A 21,499-nucleotide genomic window follows, 5' to 3' on the forward strand; every position below is an offset into this window, starting at 1 on the left:
CAACAGATAGCCCTATTCCCCGCACAGATACACACCAAAAACTCAGTTTAGTTATAGAGATTTTTCTTCGTGGACGTGGCCTGCTGCAGAACCCGTAAAAAATTGCAAATTTATTGAAAAAACTAACCAATTTCGAGGTAAGCTTGTCAAAATTATTATCATTAGGGAGTAAGGTTTATGGGGGACATGGAACTTTTCGGTTATCTATGAAGTTTCATGTGTTTAAGCCACTTTTACTTTGAGTAGCATCTTGAAGTGCGTGACATTACGTAATTATGGGTGTGATTTGATTCTACTTATGGAATATTTATTACTAAAATTACAGAATGCGAAGTCCCTCGGCAGCAGTTTCGGCAATGCGAAGGATTTGTCTGATATAATGACTGGCAGCTTTAAGGTGCAACTCATCAACATGGGCACTCGTGCTGCCGCCTGTAAGTTGTCCCCAGGAGTCTCAACTTGAGGTCCTTTATACCCTCTCCCTCTCTCTTTCTCTCTGTATTTACAGTTCAGGCAAAATTGAGAGCCCTTCATGAATACCATGTACGCCTTTTGCACAACGTCTTACCTGCGCCCTCTGGCGTCGATATTGCTAACAATATCAAATACTTTTCTCAAACTCTACTAAGTGAGTTTAGGTTTAAAATATTTACTATATATTAAATTTAATTTATTTTCCACAGCTGTCCTAAAAGATGTGCGCACCTCGCCGCACGAGCTTATACGCGATCCTCTCGAGGATCCCACTCGCATGTCTGCCTATCCCAATCTCGAATATGGCAATCTCTACAACGCTCTTACTATGCTCATTGATGTGGCACCTTGTATCCAGTATGGACAAATCGGTAGATCATTTAACACTCTAAAACACAATGTTAAATATTTTATAATATTATCTTTTTTCAGTTTTCGGCAAAGCCCTCTTGCAGTGCCTCAGCTGCATCCTACCCTTCCTCGACAAGGATCTTATCGATAATCTACCCTATCTAGTCAGCTCTACTATATCTGTTCTACCACCAGCCTTACACCAGGACATTGTCAATGCTCTATGCTACTATATACTACCCTTTACTATAAGTATGATTATAAACCATTAGTATCTAGGATCTTACTTATAAACTAACACTATTCCATCTAACTTAGCACGCCGGAGCTCCGATGAGCAGGAGTGCCAGGCCTGCCAGTCTGTCTCCTCAGTGATTATGATGGTATTGCAGTACTCCAACAACCCGGCACATCACTGTCAGTTGCTGGAGTGCCTGATGACTCTGAAACACAACGTCGTCAAGGACATCCTTTGCGTTGTGGCCTATGGCACTGCTGTCTCCCGCTCCTCGGCCGCCAAGCTGCTCTTCTACTACTGGCCCGCTTTCGACGCCAATCTCTTTGATCGCAAAGTGCTCCTCTCTAAATTAACAAGTATGATTTGATTTTTTATTTTTAATAAATTGCATATTTTAACGATTCTTTTGCTTTTCAGATGACCTGGTGCCCTTCACTTGCCAACGGGAGCACTGTCCCAATGCCGGCAACGCGGAGGCGGCCAAGGTCTGCTACGATCACAGCATAAGTATCACCTACGCCCCTGACTGTCCGCCGCCCCTCTACCTGTGCATCGAATGCGCCAACGAGATTCATCGCGAACACGCCAACTTGGAGTTCGGCGACATCCTGCACCCCATGCAGCAGGTGTCCATGGTCTGCGAGAACAAGAACTGCCGCTCCAACGAGAAGTCCGCCTTCTCTATCTGCTTTTCCACGGAGTGTGCCAGCTTCAATGGCAACCACCCCATCCGCTACTGCAGCCAGTGCCACAGCAACAGACACAACTCCCGGCGTGGTGGCGACCACGTCGTCCATCGCAGCCTGCAGCCCGCCTGGCAAATGGACCCTGAGATGCAGATGCACATGGTGGAGTCGGTGGTCAGCCTTCTGCGCGAAGCCAAGCCGTTGAATTTTGAGCCAGGCAAGGAGTCTTCGTCCGCCGAGTCCAAGAAAAATGGCTCTTCGCTTACAGCCGACAATATTTCACGGGAGGAAAGACAGCGCTTGGGCCGCTACGGCATATGGCTGCTCGTAGGGCGTTGCACGCCCAATGCCGACACTCCCGTTGAAGTCCTGGGCAGGATCCTGAGCATGCTGTTCCATTGGTTCCATGTCACCGCATATTCGTACGATGGTAAGAGATTTGAAAAATATTGATATTTTAGATGAAATCAATAAAGTTGTTTTTTTATTTTTTTTCCATTTTTATTTTTAAATTTTAATTTCAACAAAAACAAATTTAAAAAATAAATTTTTTTTTGAGACAACATTGCGGATGCGTAATATTGGAGAAACCATGTGGCACATCCATGGATTCCATCAGCCATGTTTGTTTTGAAATGACACATCCGCCATGTTGGCCCTCACCACAATCTCAAAAATTACTCATCCGCCATGTTGTCCGGCAGTATGATCTCAAATAATATTCATCCGCCATGTTGTCCGCCACGGAGATCCATGATGTCAGCCATAAAATATTACTCATCCGCCCTGTTGATCTCAAACATTACCCATCCGCCATGTTGTTGTGAAATATTACTCATACGCCATGTTACACATTTTCATTTAAAATTTATATGCTACGACCCCCAAAAAGTAGGCAACAGAAAATATTGAATATTATAAGCTTGCTGCTAATTTAATAATAAAAAATTTTAAATTACAGCTGCCGGCCAGGTTGAGAGCACCATAGAGAAGCTAAAAGTAGATCATGTGTGCAACTGGTTGAAGGACATTTGCCGCATCCACTACAACGTATTCATCTCCTGCCTGCTGCCCCATCCCCCGGAGTATGCCCGAGTTGGTGGCCACTGGGAGACGCTGGCCTCCAGGACAAGTCACCTGAAAGAGGGCCTCCAACGATTAATTTGTCTGGTGCCATACGAAGTGATCACCTCCGAGATCTGGGACTATGTGATGCCTCACTGGATGGAAGCCATCACCAATGACGTGGCCGAAAAAGAGCTGAACGAATTGAAGATTGTGCTGAGCAAGATACTCGATCCGGAGATGTCGCCGCTCGGCTTTGATGCCAAGACCATGTACAACTTTGTGGCCATACGGTTCGAGAAGACGACGGCCAAGGTACAGCAGCAGGCCCTCCACTGGCTGCAGATCCTCACCAAGCTGGAGATCCTCATTCCGCTGGTCCAGCTTTTTGCCATGTTTGGTGACGGGGTGCGCATTATGAAGTACGGAATTCAGCACGAGTTGATGAGGGAAAAGGATGCTCAATCGCAGACCAAGGCCCCGAAAACTCCATGCAAAGAGAGCAAGGAGACCAAGGCGGACATGGCCAACCCCCCCAGACGCAGTTCCATTTGTAAGTACATATTGTGGAAGATTTTCAAAGAATGGTTATAAGAATCGATGGTTTTTCAGCGCCCGTTGTGGAGGATGATTCTGGCAACACTTCTGCGATTTCCGATGATGAGGCCCCCACCAATCGCCACACAGAGTTCTCAACGGATGCCGAGCACAACCTCACCTGCTGCATCCTCATGTTGGACATCCTGTTGAAGCAGATGGAGCTGCAGGACGTGGAACAGCACATGGGCATCCACACGAGCGTCTGCGAGAATGTCTCGCGTCTTATCAAGTGCATGGTGACAGCAGCTAGAGTGGGTCTTAGTAGCCATGTCTGTGCCCTTAAGGTGAGGACTCTATAGAGGAGCTCTCATATCGAAATTATACCTCAATACCTATTCTCAGGTGGCAGAATGCGCTTATTGCGAGGCATCCATTATGTGGCATCAGCTCTCCACCAAGCTGGTTCAGTTCATGGCTCCACTGAATCCTGTGAGACCCCCCGATGTATGAAACCCCCATAGATTTTAAAAGAAAGGGTTTAAAAGTTAATTATTACATTTTCAGGTACCCATTGAGGATATCATTGAAGAGGAGAAATCATCGCGAAAATCTCCGCCAGAATCCGACAAGGAGAAGACGCGGGATCGAGACGTTTCCCTATCCATGGCTCCGCTACCCATTCCCCTGGGACCTCTAGGAGGATTTGCAGGTATACCCAGACTTTCTGAATTCCATTTTATATGATGACCCCGAGATGATAAAACCCGGTTGTAACATAATCTGTCTATAAAGACCCGCCCCAGTTTCAATCCCGAAAACCACCCACCTATAAATAAACTAACCACCGTAACAGTAAAGCAGTGAAAATTCACCAAAAAGTAGCTAATTGTAGACAGTACTTGAGCCTGGACATTAAATACATATAACTTTGTATAAAAAAACGTTGCGGGCGAGTGGCGTGGAAAGAAGAGCCCATTTAAAAAGCCCGCCTTAGACTAAAAACCCACGTTAAAGCGCAAACCGAACGTTGTTACAACCTACAACTAGATACCTGCACTGCTATGCCTTGTAAAGTACTTTCCTGACCCCGAAACTAAACTAAATCCCAGAGACTAAACCCAGAGATGTATGAACTAACAGCCATCTAAACCGATCACTCGTGATAATCCATTGATTTCCCATTAAGCTCATCCACTGTACTTATATTTTCCAACCATAACTACTTGTCTATCTACTATCTCTCTCTACCTAAATATATGTATATTTGTTTCTCTCTCTCTATCTCTAACAAATTCTACTGCGCGTCTGCCTGTACAAAACTAAAATAATCTGTAACTAACGCTGTCTCTATCGATCGCACCCTAACATATATCGCATTAATATTCCGCGTCTATGTCACACTCGAAAACTTCCCGTATATGCCAAATGCCAAATGCCAAATGCCAATCAATATGCCAAATTTAATCAACATAATACCAATGTCTACTACTCATGAAAACTAATACCAAACTTCATTTGAATCATTATCAGATATCTTTAAGCTAGATCAATTCTTTTCAGACGATGGAAAAATTATTATAATGGCAGGTGATGCACCAACAGCAAATTTTTCATTCGTTAAAACCAAATACCAAAAAAAAAACCAAAAATCAAAAATACCAATTACAAATTTACATTACATTATCAAGCATTTGTTGAAACATTTCGTTACTCAACCCAATAAACTACAATCTTTTATTAACTCTCCACTCCACACGGACAACAGATTCCCACTCACACTGAAAACAAACAAACTATAGTTTCTCAAGCTCCAACACCAGAACACACAGTGCCCCCCACACAGATCTAGTGAATGATTAAAATAACCCAAGCTTTTACCTTTAGCTGACCCAAGTAGTACTTTAACAGTCCCCCTAGAGAGTTCAGTTCCAGTTTGCCATACTAGATCGATTTATTTCCTTTCGGTTCGGTTCGGTTGAAGACTTTCTTAAACACACACAACTTTTCGAGATAATACTGCATACCACACATATATTTTTTAAAGAGATCTTTCGTTCCTCGGGTGGCAGTTCCCCGAAATTGGTAATATGGGAAATGTGATATTCGCTTAGACCTCGATTGGCAGTGAAGTTAAACCCGAACACTTGTTGATCCTGCATGAGATACTTACAGTGACATCCTCTTTTTTTTTTGGGAATTGTTTTGTATATGTACTTGGCTGCATGATCGATTATTGAATGCGAATCAGTTGTATGTTGACCACTTAAGCCAACTTCATTTTAGCTGGACTCGACTTTCCCATTGCTTAACTCATGTACTAATCCTGGTATTTTACTCTCTTTGCAAAGGTCCTGTGCCAGTGGCCGTGCCCCAACCCGAACCCCACTCCGTGGGCGGAGTGCTCGTCCACATGCCCCACGTCTGTTCCGTATGTATTTCGATCATAAGCACTTGAAACCAAAATTATTATCTTTAGTTGTCACCCATTTATTGACGACCAAACTCGAATTTAAAAGTTCTTTACACATTGCCAAAAAAGTATTATCTTATATAAACAAAAAAAAAAAAAGAAAAGAAATAAAATTCAAAATATTATGCGTTGACTGTAGGTATATTAAAACACCCCATATTTACATAATATATCTTTTTAATATTTGCTATAAATATTCAAAATAATTACAGCAACAAGCAATACTAAGTTGAAGTAAGCATTCGAGTTGTTTCATTTTATAAACACACACAAGTTCTTAAGTTTGTTTTCCTTTCCTTAACACAAATTCCAATTGAAAGTTTTCATTTTCCAAAAATTGAAAATCGATATTTTTCCAACGATTATACAAAAGTTTTTGTTTCTTCGTATATTTTCTATAGAATAACGAAAATGGGCATTCAGTTGATAGTAATGAATTGAGAAAAGTTCACGCCACAAACGAGGTACTTTGTGCATTCTTAAAAAGAAATACCCAAAAAAGACAAACAATTCTACAATCAAAAAAAAAAGCTATACAAGTTTGTTTTAAATATTAGTTCTTTGATTTTTCCCTGTTACGAACCTCCCAATAATTCGATAATTGTAAAATTCGTTAAACCTGCTTTCTTACTTTTTGTACTTTTGTCCAATCCTAAAATTTTACTCGTCGTGATAAGTGTAAATAAGTGTACAGAGTGTTTTTCCTGTTTATTATTTTGATTTTTCAAATAAAAATTAATTCATTTCATAATTTTGTTTTATAATTACGAAGATTCTTAGGTCTTATTAAGCCATTTAGTGGAGCGTTTTAATAACTAGCCATAGAGAAATCTAGGATCAAGATATATTCTATGAATTTTTTAAATAAAATACATACATTTTTTACTTCAATATTTTTCTAGACAAATAAAATGAAGTCTCCGAAAAATGGACCATTTTCTCATAGAGAAAATTCACACAGATGAAATATCTTAAATTATACATTTTAGATCGTTTTATCTTACAACTAGTCCTCTTTAATTTTCTAGTTTTATTTACTAATTTTGTTAAACTGCTGTGTGTCAAAGTATCTTGTATGTGTGTGAAAATAAATTACAATTTATCGTATAACGACAAAAATCTCTAAAAACAAATTTAATATATGAACATTTTATTATTTTCTATCTCGATTTAACTTATTCTTACCAACATGTAAATATGTCGTTCCATACTAATTTCCACATAACAGATTTTTCATTTAAACTTTTTGGATCATTGTTGAGAAAGCATGTTCAATGTTCAGCACTGTCACAGTTAATATTTATGATTCACCCAACCACCAACCACCGATGAATAAAATCGTTGTTGATATTACTCACAGAACTGCACAGAAAATGTAACAAATTTATGCAATTTTACGTGTGTTATATGCCATTTTTATGTATATTAACCGACCATTTCAACCGGATATGTGAGTGTAAACGAATTGTCAGTGCCCCGACCATTGCATTTGTCTAAATGTTTTATCTAAGGAATGTAAAATAATACCGTACACACCAAAATATGTTCCAACCCGTGTATATATATACGATGTAACTCTGTTTTGCGACCCCCACGGTCCCAGCTCGCCCTAATCCCGCATCCATTGTCTCATGCAGATCATGACGGCGACGGTAGAAACTGTTTCAGAACAGCTCGACCTGGCCTCCATCCTGCCCACAGACCGGGCCATAGCCCGCTCTATAACCCTGTCCGATGCGGACGTCGGCAGCGCCAATGTCAGCGTCACCAAGGCCTCGGTCATGGGTGAGAACGGCGCCAATGGCACGGGAGCGTGTGGCGGTGGAGGCATCGGCGAGAATGGTAGTGGCTCCGAGGAGGACGAGGAGGAGGAGGACAGCGACGACTTCTGGCACACCTCCGTTGGCAAGTTCAAGTTCACCCTGGATCAGTTGCCGCAGCCCCTTCAGTATATCCATCAGCTTTTGACGGTAGGGAAGTCTGACTTTTAGAAACACGTCTAACAACTATGTTCATTGCAGGAAATCCCCACAATCAAAAAGCCCGAGATCCTGTACTATGTGCTGCAGTGCCTGAACACAATGGCCCTCCATGGAGATGCCCTGGCGAAGGCAGCCAAGGAGCAGCGTGGCTTCTTTATTTGGTGTCAGGAGAACTTACTGATCAAGAAGTTGGTATTTAGCCTCCAGATTACGTATTTAACTATAAAATGATTGTTCTTTATAGCCTCTGGGAGCTGTGCAACGCGGAGCACTCCCACATCTGTCAGGTGGGCGTGCCACTGCTGCTGCACTGCATCACGCTGCCGCTCGGCTCGGACGTCTTTTGGCGCGTGGTGCAGGAGGCCTTCCACGACACGGACTGGCGCGTCCGGTTCACGGCAGTGGAGCGAGTCACCGTGATTACCCGTTTCATGGACTCCACCCCGCTGCGCTCCGAGGTGGGCCTGCAGACGGCCCTGGCCACCGCCTTCTGCCACTTGATCGCCAGCATGGACGACATCAATGTGTACGTGGCGCAGCGGGCAACCCTCTACATCGGAACTATTCATGACACGGCAATTCGGTCGCTGCTCTTCTGCCTGGAGTCGCAGTTCGATCTGTTCATCGTGGACCGGCCGGTGGTGCTGCAGTCCGTCTACCAGCTCCACAACTCCCTATCCGACCGCAAGATGCTCGGCTGGGAGTTCTTCCTCAACCGGTTCGACACCCTCTTCGTGGAGGCGCAGATCAACCTGGAGAAGTGCGGCGACATCTCCTACTTGCGGGATCTGCGCAACTCGGACAACGGCAGCGAGGCCCTCTCCGCCAAGATCCAAAAGGCCAGGGAAGCCCTCAGCCAGTCCGACACCAGCGGCAGCATGGCCAAAACCCTGAGCGCCTCCTTCGGCACCAAGTGGCCCTACAAACGGACCATGTCCGCTCCAGCCAGCATGGCGCCGCGCCAGGACAGCAAGTTTAGTAAGTGATCCTCTTAGATACAAGCTAACCCATACTGGAATTTGTTGTTTCCATTTTTCAGTACCCGAGAAGGAGAAGATCTACAGCCGGCAGGTGTCGGCGCCGATCCTCAAGAGGAAGACATCGCGCTTTGGACTGGGTCAGTTCCTGGGCAGTAGTAGTGGGGGGGCTTCTGGCAGCAGCCAGTCGTCGAATCCTGCAGGAACGGCAGCGGGCTCCTCCCGACCCAAACCGCCGCCTTGTCCAGTCCACCAACCGTCGCACACGGCCTTTCCCTATCACCACCACCACCACCCGTATCCGCATCCACACCCGCATCCATACCCTCACCCTCACCCCCACCATCACCCGCATCACCATGCCGGTAGTAGTGCACATGTAGCAACCACAACCAGTCTGGGCTCGATCCACAGTCAGAGCCACCAATACCTGGTGCACTGCGTGCCGGCCACTCACCATAGTCCGATGCCCACGCTGCAGGAGGCGGAGACGCTACTCCGCTCCCAGGTAGCCGCCGACGCCGCCGCTGCCGCAGCTTCAGCATCAGGGTCATCGCTCATCCAGGAGGCACCGGGAGGATGCAACTCGGGAAATCCCCCGCCCCACCACTCTTTTCATTCTCACTTCCAAAAGCATCCGTCGGCACCCAACCTGCTGCCCACGCAGCCAGCCACCGTGCCGGCCCCCAGTCCCAGCCCCTCGACTCTGGCCTTCCCCATGCACTGCACCTGCGATGCCGCACCACACCTGTCGCATTCGCAGGGCGCGGGTGCGGCGGCCACCGGCAGCTCGGCGAATCCAGGTAGGTGCTAGAGCATGTGTGTCCCCGTGTTACATTTCCTTTTATATAATTTTTTGTTGTGTCTTTCGTTTCTGTGTATCCCCTCCCCCACGATGGTGTCTGATGATCGGTGTTTTTTGGCGATCAACATAATGTGTAAACTACTCGCAAAGAATCGAAAGTTTTTCAAATAATAATACCAGTTTCGAAGAATATTTTCAAAATTTTAAGATACAAAAAATGAAAAGATACAAAATTAATTAGTTTTGAAACCATCTAATTTTTGAAATCTATTAATACCGATTTCAAGTATTTTTTTAAAAACTTTTCATGTAATAATCCATTTATTTTCAATATATTTTTGAAGAATCATCTGAAGGATTCCTTGAGAATGGTTTAGCCATTAATGTTAGCTTGCCCATTGTCGGTGTTGCTTTGGCTTGATCAGTGTTAAAACCAAATCTACATTATCGTCAAGATCAGCGAAGACCGGAGAAATGATATACAATTTTGGCTTTTTCTTGATACTTTCCATATAACAGACAAGTATTTGAGACACTGTTTACAATATTATTTTTTTCAAAAAACAATTTTTAACATCATCTTAAATCATTGAATTAATTTGCATATTTATTAACTTGTCTATATTTTATACAAGATTTTAAAACACAATTTTAAGCGGCATGACCATCATATTGATCAGAAAAGCATGCTATACTAAACACAACCATTATTCATTTATTTTTTATTTATCAAAGTCATTATCTAACTATAATATACTCTATATAAAATGTGTATATATTGTGTGTAATATCCGTATTATTCAGCTGTGTGTATCTTTGCTTCTCATAAACAATGTCATTTAAGTGTGTTCCCCCCGAACTGGTATGTATGATCATTATCTTTATCGCGGATGACTCTATCACTTCTCTATTTCTTTCTATCTCGCTCTTGTTCCCCATCTCTCTCTGTCTCCCCCCGAACAATTTTAACTCGAATTTAAATCAATTTTACTCAACAGAGACATACCCTGTATATTATACAACTCGCAAAACATTTTCAATCTACATATCCAAAAATCAATCTTATTGTGAAATTGGCATGTGGCTGAGACCGAACAAAAATTAAAAAGATATTGGTGTTTTTTCCCCACTCCCATCCAAGCAGATAACCGATCCTGCCCTAAAAAATAGTAATAATACCTTATTTTATCGATCCTCCTGAAAATAGATGGACACATACATTCGTTGGGAGGCTTAAACGATGAGAATCTGATTGGCCTGCTCTCGAGGATCACGGAATTGGAGGAGTCCGATCGGGAGACCATTCACCTGCTGGTCTTTATGCTTATGCAGTTCATGTCCCGAACGGATCAGGCCTTTCCCTCTGAGGACAAGCCGGTGACCAAGACCCAGAACATTGTCTTGAAGCATCTTTTCCTGCTTCTTGGTCACAATCAGATCGACAAGACCTTCCACACAACCCCGGAATCTCTAAGGTAGTATAATAAATTCTATAAAAAGCGATAATATATCCAAATGACTTCTCTCCAGAGTGTCGGCCGTATTCAATGCCTTCCTGGCCAATTTGCCGCAGGTCCTGGATCAGAATCACTTGATTGGTGGCCTAATCCTGCCCTCGGTGATGCAGATTATCCTTTATGCCCCCAATCCGACCAGTACTTCTGGTGAATCCTATCAGAACATTGTCTTCAACTACTCGTTGTGGCACCTAGAGCAGTACCCCCGCCGCAACTGGCTCTTCACCCTGCTGGTGGTACTCTACAAGTACTCCTACACCCAACCACCTCTCAGTGGCTATGTAATCTCGGCCATCCGGATGATCATGAATAGCTTGCGTGGCCACTTCCATCAGTGTCGTCGCATTCCCACCACCACAATTCTGGATATTCAGGGAGTGGGGGGAGCTTCCAGATCCCGGGATGTCAGCCAGCCATCGCTGGGTACTGACCCGGACGACAAGGAAGCCAGTCCTCCCGCCAGCCCTATGTTTCCTTCGGAGGGCACCAGTGCTGCCTCTAAGAGCAAGGGTCAGAACGTGGCCTTCACTCCGAAGCTTCAGCATGCTTTCAGGAAGTACAACGACTCCAGCCTGGACGCGGATGAAACCGAATCGGAATTGGTAGCCATTCCAGAAAGTGATCTTTCAGACAGTACTTTGCACGGCAGTAGTGCACCGGTAAGTGATGGCAGTTAATGAATTATCTATCTAGAAATATTTGAATTTTATTTCTTAAAATCATTTCAGGGCTCCTTTGACGACACCATTCACTTCGAGGATGTCATGCCGCGTACTCGACGAACCTTGGAATACACTGAAGAGGTGAACATATTCCCTAATTTATAACATCTTTGCATATTCTTATATTTTGTTATTCTAGAAGTCGACAAAATCGCACAAATCCATGATAACCACCAAGGTGGGCGACACATACACCACCAAGATCAAGGCCACCACTAGCAGCGAGGTGTCCAGCCACACCCGGCACAGTCTTCAGGAAGGAGTGCGCATGATTGTGACTCCTCTGGTGGGAGCCGAGACCACCGAGACGGCGATAGTGAGTCCGCCGGTGGACGTGCACCGGGCGGTGACCGTCCGAAACAAGTCGCTGGAGAACGCAGCTGCCTCCACATCGAAGATGTTTGCCGCCATCGCCACGAATCACCTGAAGGCACTGGGTGCTCTCCAGGACTTGTCAACGGGAGGAGAAAGGAAGCCGATTGGCGGCTCCAGCAGCGGCAGCGCCAGCGGAAGCCGATCCGCTAACGGTACCAACGATAGTGGAGGTGCCCTTTCCGCTGCCCCCGGACAAGCTGCGGGTGGCAAGCCCATTGGACGCCACAAGACGATAGTGGAGTGCAGCGCTGGAAACTCCAGCTCATCGGAGGTTGACTCTCGGCAAAAGAAATCCCAAACCAAGTCTCTGAAGCGCGTGGACAAGAATTATGGCTCTCCAGAATCCCCTCTATCCAAAATGAGTGTGATGCCAAATCCCAGGGACGAGGTGGACGAGGGTATACAGAGCCTGCCGCCTCCAAAGAGTATAGCTGCCTTGGAGATTCCCACACCGGAACGTCTGCTACCCATCGGCACCCAGGACACGGTGGTGACATTGGTGGAACGAGTAAGAGAAGGCCTCAATCTGCCGGACATCAGTCACCTTAAGCAGGATAGCCTGGACGTATCGGAGAGCACCAAGGATGACGCGACCCCCAGCAGCCGAACCAACTCTCCGCGCCGCCTGATTAAGCAAGTGGCCTTGGAGTCTCCACCGAATCCCATTGCACAGCTTCCCTCCCAGCCGCCGGCTGACTTGCACACCTCCATTCTGAAGAACGTCCAGCAGGAGTTGAAGCAAACGGCGGGTGGGTCTAGCGGTACTGCCGGCCTAACCACCAGCAACAGCATAAAAAGACCTCGTCAGAAGTTGGCCCCATTCAATGTGGACACCAATGCTATTCCGGACATCCGGTCACGATTCGCAGGATCTTGGCCTCCACCACCTTTCCAGCCCGTGAATCCTGAGCCAGATGACGACATGGATGAAGGCGAAGCCGAGGTCTCCAACGGCCATGGGACACACGCCACTCCCCATGCTCCTCGAGGGGTAAGTTACTTTATGATAGGAATTCTCTATCTGCCGGAATTCAAAAACTTGCTCCCATTTTTCATTTTTAGAGCTCCCGTCGGGTGGGTGATTACACCATCGTGGAACGCTGCTCGGACTGTGGTGCCCACATCGAGGAGTACACAGATGAAGAGATTGGCATTTTCATAGTGATCATGGGAACTTTTATTCACCGTGAGCCGGCAATGGCAGCGCCATTCCTACCCGAGATTCTAACCATGACATCCCGGTAAGAAATTCTTTAAATTCAATTATATCTAGGACTTAATCTTTCTTTCCAATCACAGAATCTGCTTGAGCTGCACCCACGCGTGGCAGGGTGAGAATGGTCCCCCATTGGCCAGCAGTGCCCAGGCAGTTGCCCTGCAATTCTTCCGCTGTGTACTCCACCAACTGGCTCCCAATGGCATCTTCTTGCAGGTGTTCCAAACCCAAATGAAGAGTAAGTAGGAGATTGAATAGCTCTCATGGAAAGCTCAACCATTATGCTTTCTTCTTTCAGTGAAAATACGACACAATCACTTCCGCAGCATCGCCAAAGCTCTGCAGGATTTCCAGGATCTGAACGTCACCAGTCCTATTTACATGGTCTGCGAGTCCCTCATCTCCAAGAAGGCCCTGCCTGTTGACCAGCTTCCGGTGATATTCCGGAACATGGCCGAATATCTGAATCTGCAGTGCGTTCCGGCTGAGGCGGGTGTGGGCTTGGTGGTTTGGTCCCAGGCGATGCAGGCCATGGAATCGCTACTCCGACAGGTCATTGTGATCATGCCGAGTCTAAGCAACGCCGAGTACATGCTGGACATCATAGCGGCCACTTTGCGGCTGAACTGTGTGCCCAAAACCCTGCTGGATCCCTATTCCAAGATCATGGCCTATTGCGTGCAACACACGAATCTGGAGTACCAGACGCTCTACGAACTCTGCACCCTCAACACTCGCTCCTTCAGCAAGGATAGGGATAAGAATCTTCTGTGCCGTCAGATGATCTTCGAGTTCGTGCAGGCCCTCAAGTTCAAGACGAACATTCCGGACCATAATCTTCTCACAATCATAGGCTTTGTTCTGCTCGACGCCGGTGGAACATTGCCTCCGGGAGCTGCTCCAGGTATGCCTGATGCCGCTCCTCTGCTGACCACCAATGCGGCTGACTGCTTGAGACAGTACATCAATGATGTGATCGACTTCCTGGCAGATTTCCACACTCTCAGCAAGATCAAGGTAAGAAGATAGTTACTTAGAGCTCCTTAGGTTCTAAGAACTTTATAATTTCAACTTCTTAGAACTTCAAGAACGGACAGACGAGCAACGGCCTTGGCGAGGATACCCTGGGAGGAGTTCTAAAGGGAGCTGTGGCCCAGTACCTGGCCCTGGAGATGTCCCGCGGCAACTCCCGTGACAACAAAGCCGTGGCTCGCTATCTTCCTTGGCTGAATAATGCGCCCTCTTCTCTACAACAAGGGTAAGATGAAAATGAGTTACATCCTTTCCTTTGATTCCTGAAATTTTAATCTATTCTCAGACCCAAGGAGTTCACTGAATGCGTCGGTCACATGCGCCTGCTGTCCTGGCTGCTTCTCGGCTCACTTACCCATATGGCTCTAATGCAACGACGCCAGGAGACGCACACGATTCCCACGCCAATGCCTCCGATTCCGGCTCCCGGCCAGGGACCCATTCCCGCAGCCAGTGTCCATTACCAGCACCAAGGAGTAACCTACTCTCAACCAGTGCCCCAGGAGGCATCATGCCACATTGCCGACCACATACAGGTGATCTTTGCCGGGTTTGCGGAACAGTCCAAGACTTCCGTGCTACACATGTCCTCGCTTTTCCACGCCTTCACTCTGTGCCAGCTGTGGACTGTCTACCTGGAGCAGATGTCCCACAACACGAATAACAATTCCGAGGGCAGCACGCTGGGAGTGCTGTTTGAGTTCTGGGCCAAGGTCACGCCATGCATCCTGCAGCTGGTGTCCCATGCCAAGCCGACGGCCAATAAGGACCAGCCGCAGACTCCCGCGGATTTCCAGACCCAGAGTGCCAACTCCAAGCTGTCTGAGATGGTGAATCTGCACTTCCTTAGCCTGCTCGAGGCGCTAAAGGACACCAATTCAACGGTTCTGGGCAAGTTGCTGCCCATGTGGAGCCCAGTGCTGTCCTCGCAGACCCAACTTTCGGATACACTGCATGTGCGCCTGCAGAATGTGAGGGACTACGCTCCGGATTACGAGGAGCAGCAGGCCTTCAAGTCGGAGGCTTTACTGAAGTGGCTACAACGTCTCCAGTTCAAAATGGGACAAATTGAGCTCCAGGCTTCCACAGCCACGCAGTTCTACTCTATCTAAATAGCAAACACGCACCATGTAATAGTTTAATGCAGTCTTAATAGTAATTGTTGCTTATACGAATAAATAATTCACAATTTGTTTGAAACAATGAACCGGAGTTACATTCTAACACAGTTTCTGCTTTGAGGTTACTCGTAAACTGTGTAATGGATGCCACTTGCGGCAGATCCTCGATCCAGGATTGAGGGGTCGTGGACTTCATGCTCCTCGCTGACTTTTTGTCTACCCTCGATGAGGAAATCCGTTTTGGGATTCCGGTAGTTGCGGAACGATTCCTTGGTTTTAAGTATCGTTTCTTCCGGAAGGCTGAGTCCTGAGGCTTTTCTTGTTTCTATTTGCTTGGCCAGGCGCTGCTCAGCCTGCTGAATGCGTAACTCCTGCAAGGGAATTGTATTGAAACACATCCAAAGTTGACATTTAATTATCCCTACCTTAATCCTCTGCATGTAGTCCACCTGCAGACTAGCCGATTCCGCGAGGGGCACCAACTGAACCTCTTTGTGTTGAATAAGAGGCGGGGTGGCTGCCGTGACCTCCCAGTACTTGCCCTTTTTACGTTTGCGCTCCTTATCGGGATCATGAACATTTGAGACAGTAGTACGAAAAGGTTTAAACTTCTCTCTGGCGGATGGGTTAATATTGACTTCTGTTTTGTCGATTAGATAGCGGGCATGTTGTTCCAGAGGCTCCTCTTTACCCAATTTGGCGGCTACTATACTGGCATCTACCTCAATTATCTCTGCAGGAAGAGAGCTGGTGTCACTGTGATCGTGTAACGCTGAATCTGGCGAATCTGTTGGCTTCTTGAAGTCCTCAATCTCTGCCAAATCTTCAGCTGTTATGAGACTGGCAGAAGGTGGAATCACTTTAACCTTCTTCTCATGCATGGTGCCCTGGGCAATGATCTTTAACGGATCCATCTCCAGCTCGTCGTCACTGTCCAGGATGTCGTCCACGTGAGCGCCTTCATCTGCTGTCCTGCCATTCCACTCCAGGTTGCTCAGAGCCACCTTTCCCTTCTCCGCAATATTTAGTCCACTGAGAAGTCGAGTAGCTTGCTCTACTTCGTCGCGTTTCCTGATCTCATCCAGCAACTTATCGTAAGACTCCTGGAGGCGTTTTCCTTTATCGGGCAACTGCAGCAAGCGTTTTCTAACAACGAAAAAGAGGGAAATCAGTTTTAAAAGCGGGAACTCCACAGGTTAAGCGACGGACTTACTTGAAGCTAAGAAAGTGAGCTTGTCGATCCCGCATCTCCAACAACTGCACGTAGGTGAGCGTCGTTAGATCCTTGCTGTGTTGCTCCTTGACCTGGCTGGTGCCAGGAATACGACTTAACGGAGGAGCAACAAGATTTTCGCTCATTTTTGCTAAGCTATTTCAAAACAGCAAAAATAAATTTCAACCTGGCCAGATTTGGCCAAAAGCTGCCAGATTTGGACAATTTCTTGTGGTTGCCACATCGTTGAGTTCTCGTTCGATGATGTTCTTTTTGTTGGCAAAACTTCTTTTTTCGCAAAAAACTTGTTTTGTGTGTTTTTTAAGTTCGATTTATTTACCCAACCCGGACACCATTTATTTTACGATTTGTACTTTTATTTCTTTTTTCCCCAATTTAAATTGGTATCGAAAAACGGATATCGATATAAAAACTGGAATATCGATTTTTTAGCGCGCAAGTTTAAATTTTATAAACTCATTTCATACATTTTCAGCTTTATTAAATTTAAATTAATTGAGTGAGGCTATAAAAAATAAACTTTCTCAAGAAGAGTTTAAGAAAATTGAAAACTGTAAAGATAATAACGAAAATAAACAAAACAACATTCATAAAACTTTCAAACATTTTATACAAACTCTCATGCCTAACGACGCAATAATCTACTCGGGTCCTTATGAAATCAGACGACTGCGCCGCCGCCGCGATCAACGGGTTCAGGAGTACATTTTCCAGCGATCCAAGCGGACCAGTAACCCACCGTTAAATTGCACCATGTGCCGTATAACCAAGCTAGTACTATACCTAATAGTGTTTTTTGTGGTTCTGGGACTTTTCACCGCCGGAATGGCGTTCCTGGTTATTCATTTCCGCGTACCCGCGGAAAAGCCAGGGGAGCGGAAAATGCCTGGACTATGCACGGCACCCGGCTACTTTGTGGGCGATGTGAAGCACATCCTTTGGAGCGCGTCCCGGTCCAAGGAGCTGGGTGCTTTCCGACGCCAAATGTCCCGCTTAGTAAAGCCCTTCGGAATGGATGGCGACACCCGAATGCTTCCCTGCAACCTGGACGACAGCTGGGGATATACTTCCGGCAAACCCTGCATCCTGATGAAGCTCACCCAGGCCCTGGACTTCGAGGCAGTGACCTACAACGACGGAATAACCCTGCCGGATGAAGCTCCGGATGAGCTATACGACTACATAGTGCAACTGGCCACCGAGAACAGACTGAACCGCATCTGGGTGGCTTGTGAAGTGACGGCTCCGGAGAACCTAACCGTTAGTATTGACTATGTACCCTTTCGGTACTTCGACGCAGATGCCCTCTTCACTCGGGGCAATGTCTTCCTCAATGTCTCCTCGGAAAACGAAAGCGGCGAAATTATGGAGAATCCGGGACTCAGACGCCTGATCGGAGTTCAGTTTACGAACCTACCCAACAACCTTGACATCTTCATACGCTGCCAGGTGTGGGCCAAGAACATCCCGCTAGATGTGGGCTCCGCCAAGTTTATGATGCATGTCACTGCTCCGGTGTCAGCCACCACAGAATCGGACTACTTGGACGGCCTGGAGTCGTGAGCTTGGCACCCTGGTCCTAAGGTTTCTATAAGTGTATTCTATGAGATAATCATTTAAATATATTTACTTAAAATATATAATAAAAATAATAATTTTTAATCCGAAAGATATATAATAAAGTTATCATGGCATTAAGTTTCAGTCTAAAAAGAAACACTCATATATGTGTACACTTTACACTTCACACTTAATACACAAATATATATTTCCCCTTTTGACCCTCTTGGAATAGCAAAGATGCCCGAGGAGAAGATGGTCGCTGCTGGGTCGTACAGGCTGAGGAAGCAGTTCCGGAACGAGACCTACAGACGAAAGGAAAAGGATATGCCCTGGACAAAAAAAATACTCGATCTGGACCAGAAGAAGCTATTTGGGAGGACGGCCTGGGCCTGGTTCCGGATAATCGGATTCTACATGGTCCTCTATCTTTTGATCACGATAATCGTAATCTTCTGGTACACGCTCTTCAAGCTGGTGGTCCTTGAGAAGGATAGGCCGCATTGGCTGAAGGATGCTCCGGGCCTGTCGGTGTTTCCCACAAACGAGTCCACTGTTAGCTACTATAAGAACCTGATGTCTGAGATTGTTCCCCTGGTTGACAAGATCGATGATGTGCTCTACAGGCTTAAGGACAACGCTATGGAGTATTTCAGTTATTGCAACGACGACGAGGCGTGGGGCTTTTCTGTGGGCAGGCCCTGTTTTTTTATTAAACTGAACTATGTTTACGGTTTTACGGCCCATACGTACGACAGCGTCAGCGATCTGCCCAACAATGCTCCGGCGGAGCTGGAGGAGCACGTCCAAAAATTTGCTGGAACCAACAGGATCTGGCTCACGTGCAAAGTAACCGAGGGACCCTCTCCGAAAATTGAGTACATCCCGGGGCCGTACTACACCATTTCCCATACAATGACCGGCACGCAGCGAGTAGTTGCAGTCCAGCTGAATGATTTGGTACCGAATTCCGAAGTTTTCATTACCTGCACGGCTTGGGCTAGAAACCTTCCCATTGACCTCCAGTACAATGGCAAGGGTCACGTCAAGTTCTCGATTAATATGCGTGTGGGCACTAAACAGGCACCGGAACCTTTGAATCAAAGCCCCATGACTCATTCGAAAGAAAAAATGGACACTTCGGCACCGGAGCCCCACAATCTAAACGCCGCTCTTCTGGATATGCCTCCAGAGGTAGAACCACCGGCAGAATCGGTTAATGTCGGTCGCGAACCCCTCATGGAGCCACCGGAGACTGGCCCTGGTCCGGATCTTCTGGATATGCCCTCTCCACCAGAGCTGGAACCACCGGAAGAAGGGGTTGATGGAAGCCGTGTCTCCCCCATGAAGCCACCGGAGAGTGGTCCTGATTACGGCCCACCGACGGAACCTCCTAGTTGATCACCACCTGACAACAAATTGTGATTGCTCTTTGGTCAAGTCAAAATACCCACTGACCAGGTAAAATTCCGGTGATGAGCTGCAGAATCTTGTTTCGCGGAATTTTGCCTTGTCATAAGGTTTTTTACTTGAAATCCGTAATTTTGCACCTCTGTACATTATAGAAACTTAATAACCGTCTACCACTTTGTCTACAGTGGAGTTTTTATTTATAAATAAATTAAACGTAAATTTTGTTTATATTTTTTTGATATTTTATCTGCCTAAAGTTACAGAGTATTAAAGTATTAAGTACAGTACTATTATATTTAAGTTTAAAATTAAAATTAAAGCGAGAATCATGGGATTAAATCAAAGATATGTAATCCATGAGATATGTATCCGAATGTGTACAAATAATTCATTGAGTTATATATCATTTTCAAGCAGGATACAGATAGGTGTTAATCCAGTTCATACTTTTTTCCCATTCATCATCATAAAATCGCAAAGATGCCCGAGGATGAGATGGTCCCCGCTGGGTCGTACAAGCTAATCAAGCAGTTCCGAAGTGAAAACGCTTTCCGGAGCGCTAGGGATATGCCCTGGTCAAGGAAAATCCTCGATCTGGAAAAGAAGAAGCTGTGCGGACGAACGGCTTGGGCCTGGATCCGGGTTATCATGTACTTCGGATTCCTCTACTTAACGCTCATCGCTTTTTTCTTTTTTTGGCGCTTAGTATTTAATAGTTTACATAATGACGAAAGCGGACCACGCTGGCTAAAGGGTCCGCCAGGCTTGTCCGTATTTCCCACTAATGGTAGCACTATTTCGTACTACCAGCACCTAATGGCTGACATCTACCCGCTAGCAGATAGGATCGATGAATATATATTCAACCTGGACGACAATGCGGAGGACTATTTTGAAGAGTGCAACCACGACGACCTTTGGGGCTTTCCGTCCGGCAAGCCCTGTTTATTCATTAAACTTAACTATGTGTTGGGTTACATACCGGCCACTTACGACACCCCCGGCACTCTGCCCTCCGACGCTCCCGCTGAGCTGGCGGATATTATAACTAAATATAGCGGCGTCTCTAAGATCTGGCTAACGTGCGAGGTAACCGCAGGGCCCGCTCCAAAATTTCAATATATCCCTGGGCCGTTCTACACCCTTGCCGATGAGAAATTACCAGCTAAGCCCCTTGGAAGAGTAGTTGCCGTCCAGCTGAATGAATTGAAACCAAATTCAAAAACCTACGTTACGTGCTCGGCCTGGGCAAGGAACATACCCATCGACACCGAGTTCAATGGGATAGGACACGTCAAATTCTCTGTGGAAATGCGCACGGAGACCGTCCAAAAGCCGGGCGTTGATAACTGGAAGACCACCGCCTCTCCTCCCATACGTAGTCATGCTCATGATCACGATCATGACAATAAAAACGTCCAGCCATTTCCCTCACTCGATGGTGAGATGAAACAGGATATGAAGGTCGACGATCGAAATTCCGATTTTTTGAACAAGCCGGCTCTACCCATGGTGGAACCGCCGGAGGGAGTTATGGCTGAACAACCTTTGCCCCCACAAGAACCTCCAGAGGGTGGTCCCTATGATGAACCACCAACCGAGGCTCCCAGCCTATAAAATTTGCTCTGGCAATGGCTTATCTAGCGATTGTGACTCCAAATCCTGTAATACCGTAATTCCCACCGGTGCAATCCAAATTCCAGGTGTTTTGTTTTAGCGTA

General features: G+C 46.1%; 5 protein-coding genes across 11 annotated transcripts; 4 read left to right on the forward strand and 1 right to left on the reverse strand.

Moving 5' to 3' along the window:
- Positions 1–11: 11 nt before the first annotated feature.
- On the forward strand, positions 12–15,653 carry LOC6501243 (protein unc-79 homolog). 7 transcript variants are annotated; one of them, XM_001954801.4, is made up of 27 exons: positions 19–137; positions 326–434; positions 509–628; positions 684–845; positions 907–1,077; positions 1,144–1,419; positions 1,481–2,179; positions 2,711–3,367; positions 3,427–3,698; positions 3,757–3,858; positions 3,919–4,063; positions 4,885–4,941; positions 5,703–5,782; positions 6,226–6,288; positions 7,462–7,794; positions 7,846–7,994; positions 8,051–8,784; positions 8,846–9,586; positions 10,796–11,063; positions 11,119–11,764; positions 11,834–11,908; positions 11,967–13,193; positions 13,265–13,443; positions 13,502–13,656; positions 13,717–14,435; positions 14,498–14,676; positions 14,737–15,653. In XM_001954801.4, exons 2-27 carry the CDS (start codon positions 380–382, stop codon positions 15,560–15,562), a joined length of 9,090 nt encoding a protein of 3,029 aa, XP_001954837.2. In that variant the 5' UTR covers positions 19–137; positions 326–379; the 3' UTR covers positions 15,563–15,653. The 7 variants fall into 7 exon arrangements, with proteins under 7 accessions (XP_044570158.1, XP_001954837.2, XP_014766963.1 ...); XM_014911477.3 differs by having other exon boundaries at positions 20–137; positions 8,846–8,923; XM_014911475.3 differs by having other exon boundaries at positions 20–137; positions 8,846–8,923; positions 14,507–14,676.
- Positions 15,582–17,012, reverse strand: LOC6499338. Its single transcript, XM_001954802.4, has 3 exons — positions 16,785–17,012; positions 15,997–16,717; positions 15,582–15,942 (listed from the first exon to the last, which is right to left on the reverse strand). Exons 1-3 carry the CDS (start codon positions 16,928–16,930, stop codon positions 15,694–15,696), a joined length of 1,116 nt encoding a protein of 371 aa, XP_001954838.1. The 5' UTR covers positions 16,931–17,012; the 3' UTR covers positions 15,582–15,693.
- A 356-nt stretch (positions 17,013–17,368) lies between these two features.
- LOC6501244 (probable sodium/potassium-transporting ATPase subunit beta-3) lies at positions 17,369–18,466 on the forward strand. Its single transcript, XM_001954803.4, has one exon. The coding sequence runs from the start codon at positions 17,427–17,429 to the stop codon at positions 18,366–18,368; it is 942 nt and encodes a 313-aa protein (XP_001954839.1). The 5' UTR covers positions 17,369–17,426; the 3' UTR covers positions 18,369–18,466.
- A 38-nt stretch (positions 18,467–18,504) lies between these two features.
- Positions 18,505–20,002, forward strand: LOC6501245 (sodium/potassium-transporting ATPase subunit beta-2). The gene has a single exon (XM_001954804.3). The coding sequence runs from the start codon at positions 18,606–18,608 to the stop codon at positions 19,764–19,766; it is 1,161 nt and encodes a 386-aa protein (XP_001954840.1). The 5' UTR covers positions 18,505–18,605; the 3' UTR covers positions 19,767–20,002.
- Positions 20,003–20,258: 256 nt separating this feature from the next.
- Positions 20,259–21,395, forward strand: LOC6501246 (sodium/potassium-transporting ATPase subunit beta-1). Its single transcript, XM_001954805.3, has one exon. It carries the CDS (start codon positions 20,259–20,261, stop codon positions 21,393–21,395), a length of 1,137 nt encoding a protein of 378 aa, XP_001954841.1.
- The last annotated feature ends 104 nt before the right edge of the window (positions 21,396–21,499 follow it).

The sequence above is a fragment of the Drosophila ananassae genome, chromosome 2L (genome assembly GCF_017639315.1).
Source record: "Drosophila ananassae strain 14024-0371.13 chromosome 2L, ASM1763931v2, whole genome shotgun sequence".
Classification (NCBI taxonomy): Eukaryota; Metazoa; Arthropoda; class Insecta; order Diptera; family Drosophilidae; genus Drosophila; species Drosophila ananassae.